The 14,487-nt window shown below is 42.4% G+C and overlaps 1 protein-coding gene across 1 annotated transcript in view; it reads right to left on the bottom strand.

Moving 5' to 3' along the window:
• INTS9 (integrator complex subunit 9) overlaps positions 1-14,487 on the bottom strand; it is a 59,642-nt gene that overhangs the window by 31,533 nt on the left and 13,622 nt on the right. Inside the window, exons 5-9 of the mRNA XM_050973195.1 lie at positions 13,221-13,360; positions 11,521-11,607; positions 7,301-7,421; positions 5,501-5,635; positions 2,794-2,905 (exon numbers count right to left, since the gene is read on the bottom strand). Of these exons, the coding sequence (XP_050829152.1) occupies positions 2,794-2,905; positions 5,501-5,635; positions 7,301-7,421; positions 11,521-11,607; positions 13,221-13,360 (595 nt within the window). The remainder of the gene's footprint in view (positions 1-2,793; positions 2,906-5,500; positions 5,636-7,300; positions 7,422-11,520; positions 11,608-13,220; positions 13,361-14,487) is intronic.

Below are 14,487 nucleotides of genomic sequence, written 5' to 3'. Positions count from 1 at the left end.
ATGACTCCAGCCAGGTGCCCACCAGGCCAGGGATCCACAAAGGGATGAGAATCCCCTCCCAGCTTCTGCAAAACCGGGTGAAAACCTTCCCAAGAATATTGCTTTCCACACAAACAGCAAGTCCAGTCTGGCTCTCTGCAGCACTAAAACAACTTTTCAGAGTTGTCAGTAAGAGGACACATCTATCTGAAAGTTGTTTAAAGCCCAATTTATCTTGGTGACTGATGGATGCTCTCTCCTGATAAAAGTTGTATAATAATCTTGGCATTTCAAATTTAGTCTCCTTCAGCAGCTCCATAACAAGTAGTTCAATTTACAACTCACAAAGAGATCCTTGCTTTCCCAACAGCTGCTGCCACAAGGTCGAGTTGGCACCTAAAAAGCAAACTGTGCTCTTTTCTGCTCTCTATAAACACACAGAGCCTCACACTCACACAAAATATCACCAACTGTCCCCACAGACAGACTGGCAGCTTTGCTGCTGGTGCCCAAGGCAATGTGGAAATAAAACTGCTCTCCTTGAGCTGCAGAGTGCTGGTGCTGCAGAGCTGAGCAGGGAAAAAAGGGGCTTGGAGTAAACTCAGAGGAAGCTGGAGGTGGGACAGAGTGGGGAGGAAATCATGTGTGCCTTGGGAATCCTGGGGATCAGGGCTGCAGCTCCACATGCTGGGATGGAAACAGAGATCCAGGAGGAATTTTCACACCTCCATTTCTGTGCTTCACATCCCTCCTTCAAAAGCATGCTGGTACCGCCTCATACACACTTTTGGTGAGTCTTGGTCTGCTTTAGAGTTTTAACCTTGAGTATTCTGAACTGCTTGTGCACTCCCTTGAACATTTTGGAAGTGAGGAAACACAGATGAAAACTACTGTGCTCAGCCTGCCTACTCAATTGCTTTGCCCAGTAACCCATTGCTTCTGGACTTTTTTACATATTTGAAAGAAAACTGATTCTCTGTTTTTCTGATGTTGGATAGATAAATATAGCTGGTGTCATGTAAGACAGCCCTAAACTGCATTAATATGGAAATATTTAATTTCTTCAGATTGCTGTTTTTTGGCAGGTACCACTCAAATTCTAGATTCTTTCAATGGCCTTATTTTAACCATGTATCTTCTTTTGGTCTTTAATGATTTTCTCATTTCTCCGAGTTTGCCTCATTCAAGACAGAAACTGGTTTGAGGACCTGCAAACCCCAGAAAATAATTCAGAATGTTTCTGTAAACCAGAACAAGTTGTGCAGACAGCCACCTGCACTGACACATGTAACATGTTTATTTATACACAGTCAACTTCTGGATTCTGCATTGACTCAACTACAGCTCTAAGACTTTAATCTGTAAATGAATTGTAATTAACAGTCTCACTCTTCTTTACTCAGTGTTATAGGAGGGATTGTGCCACTGTTTGTCAGAGGGACAGTGACCCCCAGTGAAGGTCCAGGAGGGACAGAGAAGGGCAGCACATCTGGATTTACCAAAACAAGGTCACCAGAGCTGATCTGTGGCAGCTCACAGGGTAATAAAATTCAGTGGTTAAAAACAGTGAAAGGCAGGTGAAACACACACACATTTGGGAAAGGAAGTCACAGGTGTTAACACGGCTTCAAGGGGAGGTTGAACAAAACCACGGGGCATCATTAACTACACAAACACATCTAATTCAGGAAATTCCTGAAAGAAAAATACTTAAAGATCATGAGAGCAAAGTATCCCAGAGCCCCACCCTGCTCTCCTGCTCTTCTTCAGGCATCTGCACACAGTCCCTGTTGGAGCCAGGATGCTGGAAGGAAAGAATCTTTAGTAAAACCCATCATTATCATTCTTATAAAATGCCAGAATGTGCTCTATTAACAGATATTTAGGAGCATTGAGTGGGTTGGGTTGGAGGGGACCTTAGGGATCATCCAGTTCCAACCCCCTGCCATGGGCAGGGTCCCTCTCCACCAGACCAGGAATTCAGCCTGATTTAGTTTTCTCATGTCTTTTGGTAACCTTTGTCAGGACTCTTCTACATGAGCTTTTTAGTTTTATTTGTAGAAAGTAGTGAATTTAAAATAAAGGGAAGATCTCTGATAAAAGAACAGGAAACATAGAGCAGGACAACCATGGAAAAGTGGTTTGATGAAAGAAGGATGAGAGCACAGAGGAACTGAGCAGGGGGAAGGGGAGAAAAGGAGAGAACAGCACTGGATGTGACATTCCAAACAGGCTGGAAAATGCTGCCATTCACACTGATATCACAGCTTTGCAATTATCAGCTTTTCCAGCTGTGAAAGCGTCTGATTAGGTTTTATATATCTGGGGGTCTATAAATATGTCTTGACTTTTTTTTTTAAACAGAGATTGTGCTGTTTGCTTTTGATATATTTAAAAGTCAGGTGTAAGAAGGGAAGCAGATGTGCTTGTTTTCAAAACTGAAAGTCATAAAAAAGCATATAAAGATTTTACTCTGGCTGATACACAGGAAGGAAATAGTAATATTTCAGCTGGGAACAATATCCACATAGCCTGTTGGCAGCCAAGTGACATACTTAGCAAACCAGGAGCAGCAAGTGATTAAATCTCATTATACCTGTTCCATTCCAAAACATTTTAGGTACAACTTGTGTCTCTCCAAGCACTTACTGTATTAATGACATCAAGAGCACATCGTAAAATCTAAACAGGTAGTTTTATGCCAGGAGCTATAGCTGGACAACTTATTCAATTCCAGGAATCTCAGAATTATTTCCCACCCAAAGCCATGAATAAGATGATAAAATAGGCAGGAGATTTCTCTCAGTGACCTACCCAGGTTGCTGCAGAACTCTCCCACCATTCCATCGGGGTTGGCAGTGGGGATCTGGGTCAGCCCTGTCAGGATGAGAACGTCGCTGTTTTTCAGAGAAGCCTGGTCCATGGGCTGGAACAGAGCACAGGGAAATAAAATCAGGAATGGCAGAGTTTCTCCAGGCAGGACATGATGGATACAGTCACCAAACATTTTACACTTCACACTCCTCCATCTGTGGAAAATGAACTTGTTTTATACTGGTATTTTATTAAAGCAGAATGAAAATGCAAACCCATTTCTCTGCATTAGCAAACAGAGGGTAGATATTCAGAAATTAGATATTAGTGTTACACTAAATACATATTCTTGACACTGAAAATGTACCATGATCCAATCTTGATAAGGTAAAATCCAATTCTCTGTCTGCAGATGGTGAAAAGGTAACTCTGGGATGCCCTTCCCACAGCTACTGATTAAGCAAAAGTGGGCAACTGCTTGGCAGCTGTGTGGTATTCTATGGTTATTTACTCTCAATAAACAACTCTCTGCAGTCTCACCAATCAGGAAAGATTTCTGCCAGAAGAGACAGATGAAGAGATTTCCTCTGCTGAACCTCCAAGACCACTGTAAGGTCAATTCCCCTGCTCACAGCTCTCCAGAGCCATTCTGAGGCAGTTGAGAAGGACCCTGCTCTGTTAAACATGCAGGGGAATTTCATATCAACTCTGACAGGAGTTAGAACTGTGCACCCCCTTGTAGGATCAGACCTGACACGTGAGATTTATCACAATCTTTGACTCTCTCCAGTGTGTCCATGAAAATGAAATGCCAATAATGCAATAAAAAATAATATGGAATCTGCCTGTGATAATGTACATAATGATTATGGTATATTAGATCCACATAATTTCAGATGCCATTGCACTGAGAGGGCGTGCATTGATTTTTGTGGGTTAATGTAAAGAATATATCTTAAAAGGCTTTTAGTGACATGTCTGAACCTGTGCTGTCAACTCCTGTTCTCCACTTCAGTGGCAATGGTGTCAATCCAGCCTCTGGAGAGGGGGACACAAAATTTCAATGGAAACCATCTGCCAGAAGAACAGGGAACAGTCAGTGGTGCCAGGCCTAAATCCCAATTCACTGGAATAGCAGCTCTGGATATGTTCAAAGTATATCCTATTCTAAACCAAAATGCAGTGACTTTTTTCACACCCTGCTAAAAAAAATGGGAATTTGATGAACTTCTCATCATGATCATATGGAGAACCAGGACAGACAAACAGCTTTTCACTCCCTGAGGAAGAAACGATTTGTTGCTCACAATTCTGACTCTGTGCCACTTGAGATACTGTTATCATTACATATTGTCTGTCAAACATCAAAGAGATGATGAAGAGCTGGTTGGAAGCTCCCAAAACCCACACACAGAAACACCAGATTGTAGCAGCCTGTGCTGGTGCTCACAGGGAATAACCCCAGGACAAAAACTATCCATTGTCCTCAAAAAGCATCTGGAAGCAAATGCAAGACAATGATGACATGGGGTAACATCTGTGATGTGGTAAATAACCAGGAAAGCACAAACTGAATGTGATTTTAACTCTCTGTTAAACTATTCCTTCTGAAGATGTGCCCGTGAGCAGCTCACTCACACCACTCTCTGCTACTGGGACTTAATTTCCTTAAAAACAGAGATTTTACCAGAAGCTTCCAGAGAAATGTTCACCTTTGGAAAATAATGAAGCCTGACCTGATCAACTGAATTCCTTTTCATGTCAGTGAGGAGAAAACATTCTCGTTCCCAAATTACTTCATACAGGGCAGAGTTTCTCCTCACAGAAAAACTGCATTCACACATTGTCAAATACTGCTGCTCCTTCTCTAGGAGGGGAGGAGAGCACAGCCCAGGATGGAATGAGGCTGAGGAGAAACAGGGATTTAGAGGCTCTGATACATTTTGTGCACCTAAGGATGGCCACACTATTAAGGATCATTTATCTACTGTAGTTTCTCAGCTGAGAACAAGCTTTTAAGTGAGGGATGCTCAGAAGCAAAGCTCTCCAGCAGACACCCACCTTGGGGGAAATCACTTAGTGATCAAAAACCTGACACATCTTCTAAATTATTTTTAAATACCTCCTGCAATAATGCTTTTAACTATTTTGACAACTTCTGAAGCGCACGGCACTGCAAACTTCAAGCCTTTCTTTGCAGTAAGAATTTATGGATCTAGAGAGAATTAATTTACTGGAAATTACATCTACAGCACTATAAAGACTTTGCCCTTAGCAGAGCAGGGTGGAAAAGTTGGCAGCCACTGAGCTATCATTCCTCCTAAGGAAGGATGTTTCAGAAGTGATATAAAGCAGTCTGTGAACTGTCTGTGAAGATTCTTCAGTCAAATATGGATTTTTTTAAAAAGTCACTAATGCTCTTTTGTTTAACTCTATTGAAAATTTCCTCTTTAGAGTGAAAGACAATTCCACAGTTTTAAGTGAACATCAAATCACCAATAACAAAGAATTTTAGTTCTCTTTCCCTCATAACTATTGATGTCTGTCATTTGTCAGGGTATGTCTTATCAATGCCCATTAAGTCCAGGCACTGATAACACAGTTACCTTAGGCTGGCCTCTACCCTAAACCTGATCCCAGCTGGAATAACCCCCTTTTTTTGGAGCAAAAGTTCCTCCTAAAGACTAAGAAAAGTCAGGGGCTGTACCTGAGGGTGTGTTGTAAGCAGAGAAGATCCTGAAACATAAGAAACCTTTTCATAGTGTGACTGGATGATCCAATTGGAACTCCCAAGAGCGTAGCCCGAGCTCAGAGGGGTGACCTGCACAGCACCAAACAGCTCCTGAAACACACAGCAAGAGACATCAACTTGAGAGAACCCCAGAAGAAATCAGGACAGGTCCTTTTGTCATCAGTGATAGGAATTTCAAAAGCAGTTCTGAGCTTTTGTGAAGCTGTTCTGCTGACAATCACATCTGCTGGTTTTACCCACCCATGTCTAGCAGGACACAGGCTCTGAGAAAAGCTTTTCCTGAGGCAGGGCCTCCATAAAGTCTCTCTTCCATGTGAATTTTTATGGCATCTGAGTTCCCACTAAACAACACCTCAAAATGATCCTTGCTCTTGATCTTCTGTCTGCCTCTGCTGTATTGCAGAAGTTTGTGGGAGCTTTGCATCTTTGAAGACTCTATTCTCCTTTAGTTAAATTAAACTGGTTCTGGCCAGCAGGAGAGAAGGAAGGACAAGTACTTCTATATTGATATAAAAACTCTGCTTGGGTTGCAAATTTTACTGTGGAAAATAAACTTAACCTCAAAGTCACTAGCTTTCTAACTTTATTTCTTTTCAAATGCTACCTGCTGGTAATTTAGCAACAACACCTGGCAAACTCAATCCACATTTTAGTTTCAGTGTAAGCAACTTGACAGTTGCCTCCTTTGCAGGTGTCATTAGGAATTGTATTCCTTTATCTGTACCCAGGAATGTGGAATACTTGTTTGGAGAAAGGAAAATAAACCTCCCTAATGTTATTTGGCTTCTGGTTACTGAATAACAGAACAAGCATCTGATTCATGCAATACAATGATTTTTCTAGTATTTCAATACATATTTGGATGCCTTGAGAAACAAGGCAGGGGGCCTGCATTCCCCAGAGTGTGTAAGCCAAAGCTCTAAAGTTTGATTATTTGAAAAGTTAGCTTTGGGAAGAGAAAATACATCGTTTTTTCCCCCAGTAACTACAAAAGAATGATTGACTCATATACACACATTTAAAATTAAGCGAGATGCATCCACACTGTGAGAACAGTGAAAAATTAACTGTAACAATCCATGGATAATGAGGAGTCACAACTTACTTTAACCCCTATTTTTATTTTTTTATGGCCTTTGAGCAGCAAAACCAGGTATCACAGCCCAAACAAGAGCAGGGATCATGGCACACATGCTGCCAACAATCCATATGGGATCTGCAGACTATGGAATTGTGGGTTCAGTCTATTCTGGAAACTACACTGGATTATAGTCAACAGCATTACAGTCAATAACTGTTAGCTGGAAGCCCAAGGAAAGGAGTTTCTGAAGTTCACATTGAACCATTAGGTTTTGTTTACAGTCCCTAATTTACAGTATGAAACAAAGTGGAGGCTAAAGCACTCTAAAGATTCCCAGAAGTGAGACTGGGGAGCTGGGAAGGGGATGTGGCTTAGAGACAGAGAGGATACATTCACTCCCTGCATCCTCCCAGCTCTCAGTGGGCCAGCCATCAGCTCCAAATTTGAAGGCACACCACCTTAAAATTGGCCTCCCCAAGGAAGAGAAGAAACAAATGGATATTTCCTGATTTCACCAAACAAGAGCCCTTCCTGGGAGACAGACTGAAGGGCAGTCTGTGTAATCCCATCTTGCTTGCCTATGCCAGGGTAACTAGATCCAACCAACACAGGATTTAGAGGGGGAAAAGCTGGGGTGTTGGTGTTGCCCTGAGGGCAGCTGTCCAGGTACTCACGATTTTCTGGGAATAGCCCACCAGCTGGATCTTGCTGAGGGCTGCGTTCACCTCAGGCATGGTGTAGCACTTCCTCCACATGGACACCTCCACCGCGTCCTTCAGCGGGGCCGGCAGCAACCTGTGAACATCAGTGGGAGGTTCTGTGGGGATTCAGAACAGCAGCTGGTGCTGGACCAGCTTCTACAACCCTTTACATTCTCCAGATCTTTACTTTTACCCTTTTAAATTTTTATTTTCAGTGTGCCTGGTGCTTCAAAGTGAGGTGCAAAGCCACACTTCCCAATGTGCCTCACCCTGAGGACTGCTCTCCTCCAGCTCTCTTTGTTGCTGTTCTGTCCAGCCCTTGCATCAAAGAAGTAGCTGTGATCAAGGTGTTACCACAACTCTTGGGGTATTTTCACCACTGATGAAAGGTGCTGGCTGATCTGAGATGTCAACATGAAATGCACCTCCAGCACCAGGATCTTGGATCAGTGTCCATTTTTCATATCATAACAATCTGAATAATACCCTAATAATCTGAAACAGTCTAGTGATTAAAGTATAGCTCCCAGACCATGAGCAGGGGTGGCCCTGCCCTGATTTCTGCCACTGGTCTCTTCCAAGAGCACATGTCCCTGCTGCTCAGCTCAGCTTCCCTGCCTTCAATCCCACTTCCCTTCTGAGTGCCCTGGCAGGGACACACGAGCTGACACTGCAGAGCTCTTTGAAATCCCCTCCACGGAAGTATTTAAGATGTTTTACACCAAAGTAAGATCCATCCATTCTGCTCCTCACAGACACTGCAAGTCAGCTGGCCAGCATTGTCAAGGGAAGAAGTGAACTATAATGTCACAGGCTGGAAGAGGAATGGCTAACTTCTGGGAAATAAATTTTCCTTAGCAACATGAACTGAGGCAGGAAGCAGCACAGCTGCCAAATGCATAAGAAGAATAGGATTTTTTTTTTTTTTTGTATATTAAACCAATGCTAAATCAAAGGCTAATTCAAACCAATTTCCAAAGATTTATGGAAATTGGTCAAGTTTCTTTGATCAATTTGTTTAAAGGAATTTAATTTATTGTTATATCTACTAGGTCAGTGAACTCCTCCATAATTTAAGATACTGAAGAAAGGATTAAGGACAGCTCTTGCCAAGACCACAGCACAGGTCCAGAACGATAACCGCAATTCCAGCACAGGCTGGCTGAAAGCACCCCGTGCTTCAGGAAACAAACAAAGCCTTCAAGGTCTTTTTTGGGAAGTCGTAAGCAACAAATGGCCACACAATGTGGAGAGTTGTCCACCACTGCACTGAAGCAAATTGCCTGTAAAAGCCTTTAACCTACCATAAGAAGCATTTAGTGTTGGATGCTTTCAGGAGCTTCTCTTCTGGGAAGAGGAAAATGTTTCTCCAGGTAATGGAGAAAGTGGGGAATTGTCCTTGGTGAAGGAAGTTTCTCTTAGCCTTGACTGTGGTTACACTGAAAACACTCTGATCCCACTCTGGTGGCACCAGTCGCCAGTGGTTTCATGAAGCTGAGTGACAACGAGGTCCCTCAGATGCATTCAGACTGTCATCTCACTTCTAAAATCCCTACAGAGTCACCAGAGGATATTTTGTGGTCTGAAGTAAATCTACTGCCACCACGGCAACATCCTGATAAAAATCACCTCCCAACAACCAGATGTGTGAGGGCAGCTGCTGGGACAGCCATAAACAGGGAGGTACCACGAATCCACACGGCTGAGGATACAAAATTCACATTTAAAAAACTCAGGGACTTGTATTCTTCCCTGGGATCTGCATGGAGACAGTCCCTCCTGCTCAATGCAAAGGGTGACATTTAATGTATGATGTAAATCTTAGAATTGTTTGAAGGGAGAGGAGGATGGCAGCACCAAACTACATCAGGCCACAGCCTCTCTCATGCCCTGCTCAGCCTCAGTAAACAGCCTGTTTCAAACACTTTAAAAGATATGGGAAACCATCAAACAAGAAGTCAACAGAGTGCCTTTCACAAGGCAAACTTCCTCTTTAGCCCCTGAATCCCAATCAGTGTGAAAGATATCCTGGCTGACATCTCCAGAGCTTCCACGAGACTGCTCACTTGAAATAAAAGCCAGTGGCAATAAAACAGGCTAAGCAATTAGTTCAGACTGGATCTGATAATGGGAAAATGTAAACCACTATAATGAACTTATTATATTTTATACAGTATTTGCATTTAAAATGCTCCAGTGCTTTATCTAATGAAGATGATAATACTTTGTGTTTTATACTAACTGTTTGGAGAAGAACTAGCTGAACTGTAAAGCACTAATGGGGATTGATCAGCCTGAAAAATTAAAGTTAGACTCAGAAGTAATAAGTATTCTGTTCTAGCAACAGCCAAGTAGAAAAAAAAAAAACCAATTCATCAAGATCACATTTTCTTAAGTAACGGATGTCAGTCCAAGCCTGCATGTGCCATCAGCCAGGTGCTAATTTGGGGATCAGTAGATGTTTTGCTCTAATAATCAGTTCCATTCACGCCTGCGTGACACTTGTCACCAGGCATCTCAAAACACTTTGCAAACATTAATTAAAGTCCCCGGGTGCCCTCTGTGCTGGATGGGAGCTCTGTTTTACAGATGCAGAGAGGTGAAGGGGGAAACTCTGGGCACAGGTGGGGCAGAGGTGGAGAGGGAGGTTTGTCCTCTTGTTCCAGCTCAAAGACAGCATTGGTTCAAACCAGAAGAGTTAATTATACACAAATTTATGTTATTAAACTGATGTTTAGTAGCTTCCACCTCCCTACTACCCCTTTACAACAGCTACAGGATGGAACTATGAATTTTGGGGGACATGCCCAGCAAGAGGAGAGAGGAACATGTATTTTAAATACCACATCAAGGAAAAAAAGGCTCCAGTCTTCTAAAGCAGCTGAATCAGAACAAAAATTCCCTCTCTGTGTTCTCCTCTGGAATAATCAGCAGCATGCAAAGTGCCAGGCAGCACTTTTCCTAAAATACGACCACCAGGAAAGTGACATTATATGAGCTGCAAAATTTATGATTCTCCTTTAAACCATGCATACAAAACATGCCCGGTGTGACAGGAATAATGGCTCCAGTCCTCTCTCTCCACACACTGGGAGCTTCAGCAGGGGCTCTGGGCAGGCCAGTGGACCCCAAAATTAAAAAAAACCCCACCCCACTATTCTAAAAATCCTGCTGAACTTCAGTGTATTTGGTTTTGCTTTACATCTGACTTGACATCTGCTTGTTTTCTTCAGAAGAGTGAGAGTTAGGTGTAAAGACTGCTCCTGAATTCACCAGGGGAACACAATATACAGCTAAAACTGTGGTAATCTGGATTTTTAATTTTTGCTTTGTGATATTGGGAAATATCAAGGCTACTCTTCTAATGTAAAAAAAAATTCACTTTTAGGAAACTTCTAAATCAAGCCATCTTAAGATTTAGGAGTATAAAAAGGGAGATCAATTAAAAATGCACAAAGCAGCTTTTAAAAATAACTTTTTAATCAACCAACCCTATCTTTAAAATGTGCTAAAAACAAAACTGTCTCATCCAAGGAACATGTTGTGCACCTGAAATTGTTCTTATTCCCAAGGAAAGCATCATGTACAATTATAAACTGTAAGGATAATTTTTAGATTCCATAGGCTTTCAAAACTCTGAGCATCTTGTTTTGATGTATAGCTGGAATAATGGACATGGTGCTTCCAAATAAGCTTTTTTATTCAGATTTTAATTTGTTTTTAAGCTTTGGAAAGCCAAAAAGCCCACTCTGCTGTTCAGCTGTAAAGATGGGAAGAAAGGTAACACCAATGACCTCCAACAGCTGTGTCTTGACTTTCTTAGAATGTCAGCAAACATAAATGTAAATACCATTTAAATTTAAATTATTCCAATGCAGTGTCATTAAACTTAAATATCCTTCTCATTTCAACAACTTTTTATGATGTTACTACCAAAATTTGGTGGTTTTATCTACCATGGAGCTGAACTGTGTGAGGGGAGATCAGGGGAAGCTTTGCTGTTACCAAGTCTTTTTCCAATAAACAAATTTGTGAGGTTGGAAAACCAACAATGTGCAGAAATGATTAAAGAAATAATCGACCCAAGGAGCCACAGCAGCAAATCTCAAATGGTGGGAGCTGAGCCATCCTCACAGTGACTCCTAAACTTTGGTGCTTTGGTATAATCACCTTTCCCGGGACTCGTTCCTTACCTTTGCACCTCCTTGTTCTTCCACATGGAGGCAGACTGAGCCTTTGGCACGCGTTCAATGGAATTCACCAGCTCTTCCATCAGGAGCCTGAAAAAATCAAACCTAAATTAGCACTGCCTCCTCTCACACAGGAGAGAACTTTGGCCCAAATCTTTCCAAAATACCATAGAAATTGTAACACTCAGAGAGATTCTTCCCACAGAGGCCATTACCAGCACTGCCCCTGTTTATCCAAGGAGTGTTTCCAATTCCATCTGCTTGCAACAGAGGAGGATCTGGCCCACTGGGTTATGGGCTATTTGGAAAGTGCAAGATAATTTCTTCATTACTGACTGCTTGTGATAAGTAGTGAGACAAAACACACAACAAAACCTCCTCAGCTGCTGCCTATCACTTAGGGAAACCAAGCATGCTGTCAGAGTGAACCCTCCTCATCTGCCAATGCATATTTGAGACAGGAAAAGGTGTCAAGCTTTAGAAATTGCCACTGCAGATTTCCCTGCCCAAAACGAAACAATTTGTGATTGTGTGCAGGCTTTCCCTTCAAGTTTGGAGCACAAGGACAGCATCTGGAATGACTTGGGGTGGGGAGAACCACACCAGTGTACTCTCCCACAAGACTGTGCTTGTTATCTCCAGCTCTGGACCAGCAAAGCCCAGAGGTCTACTACTCCTTTGTATTTACACAATTCCTTTCACCTACAAGGGCCTTCAGTTTCTGTTTGTTTTCACACAATGGGGGAATTACTCTGGCATGGGAAGTTTGCACAGGACCTTCAGTGGACAAAGATTCCTGCCCTAAAGTGTTTACAGAGTAGTGCAGATAGGAGGGCCTAATCTGGCTCCTAATTACTGAATGTAGCAGCTCTGCAGGAGAGGAACAGAGCTCAGTTCCAGTTAGGCTTCACCTGCAGCATTTGGTGTTGACCCATCCAATCAACAAAACAATTTTGTAAAAATAAACTGTCAAGTTTGATGACCGTTCTGGTTTTGACTGCACTGTCATATCTTTTTCTACCTCAGTCTCCTATTTCTGCAATTTTTCTTAGTGTTTCTCTCTGGATTCAGAGCTCACATAGCTCAGCTGTCATTTGAGATAACGTCAGCTTGAATTCCTTTCTGTGGAGTGGAGGAAAATGTGATTATATGGAATCATAAAATCCTGGAATGGTTTGGGTTGGAAGGGACCTTGAGGATCATTTAGTTCCAACACCTGCCATGGGCAGGGACACCTTCCACTAGACCTGGCTGCTGTAAGTCCTGTCCAACCTAGTCTTGAACACTTCCAGGGATGGGGCAGCCACAGCTTCTGTGGGAAACAAGTGCAGTTTTCTGGCTGGGAAGACTCCTTTTGGTTAAGGGGAACAGAGAGGAGCAGGAGAGCTCTTTGATCCATGGTTTTTGAAGGTCTGAAGTTGCCTATATGGCAGTTACTGAGGTGTCTCAGCCCACTCAAATTCCACTGTCCCACATCTATGGCCTAGACTCAACACAAAGCACCTGCTGGAAATGTTGATGCTTCCAGAGGTTGGGAAACATGGAGTTAACACATTTGCAGCATTAAGGACTTGGCTGGTGTTCAGCTCCTGCCTGAAAGCCTCTTTGGAACATTAGCCACCACTCCTCTCCCCACATTGTCCTTTACACCTTCTCCTCAGCAGTGATGAAAGAGGAGCAGAGAATCTGAAGGGGCTTTTTACCTGCCAATTTGAACAGTGGGCTCGGTGGCATAAACTGTTCCAGTGAATCCTGTGTACTCTGTGATGTAGGGCAGTGCCATCATGCAGTGATAGTTGGAGATCAAGATTACATCCACTGTGGAGAGGTCAAGCAGTTCAGTCTGAAAACAGAGCAGAGATAAGCAACTTGTAACCCTTTCATGCAGTTTAATAAATGGCAGAAAAACTTCTTCTATTTCTTTAAACTTTATTGCAGGAATGTAACTGGTTTATAAAAGCAGTCTCAGCTGTGGCAAAGATTAATGCTGCCTTTAAATTAACAAGATTTATTTTAAAAGTCCCCTAAAATTCTTCTATTTTCCAACCTGGTTTTTCTGTCTTTCAGGTGATGAAATGGCTGGTGTTATGAGATCCATGATTATTTTACTTTTATCAAAGAATTGATGTATGCACCTCCTTAGGGAGGAAGACACACCAAAGTTTCTGTATCAGTGATTTAGGGTGTCTCATTTTTTTTAATGCAGCACATCATACTGCACCCCACAAAAGAGATGAATGAAGACTGTATTTATTCATATGCTTAAAAATAATCCTCATATTTTCCCAAAGTAAATGTTTGGCATCTTTCTCATTCACATTTTCCACAGCAGGAGATGAAGCCCATTCACAGGATACAACAAAATGGGTGGGTGGGCCCAATTAGTTTTGATGTGACAGTTTAGACAAGAGTTCTGAGAGTGAAAGAAGATTTCACACATTGTGAAAAGAATTTTAATTAGAAATATTTACTGGTAATGCTACAACACAAATGGTGTCAAGTCAGAAATTTACAAGATTACTGACCTCTAACTCAGTTATTATAGAGCAGCTAATGGAATTCAACACTCATCAAGCACATATTATCTGATTACAAGGCTTGGTCCAGCAATTTGAATAAAAAAGGCAAGAAAGTAGGTCACTCTGCTTTGCAGAGGGCTGACACAGTGCTCTGGTGACAAGCTGCTTAACTCCTCCTGAGCACTCATGGTTTCAGTCCATGATCAGCAATGATCTCTGAGCTGAAAACAGGAGGTGAAACACCACCCTCAGCTCCATGACAGGGCACCTTTCATCTTCCTGGGCTTCCAGGCAGGAACACTCTCTCTGCAAGGTATCAAAGGATCTGCTGATGCCTGCTCCTGCCAAAGCTTGGATTGTCCACACCTTGGTTTTCAGCCGTGTCCAGACTGTACAGGATCAAATTCTGGACTGGTTTGGGTGCAAGGCCCTTAAAGACCAAACTGTTCCA

The sequence above is a fragment of the Serinus canaria genome, chromosome 3 (genome assembly GCF_022539315.1).
Source record: "Serinus canaria isolate serCan28SL12 chromosome 3, serCan2020, whole genome shotgun sequence".
Taxonomy (NCBI): Eukaryota; Metazoa; Chordata; class Aves; order Passeriformes; family Fringillidae; genus Serinus; species Serinus canaria.
This window is presented reverse-complemented; position numbering and strand designations above follow the sequence as displayed.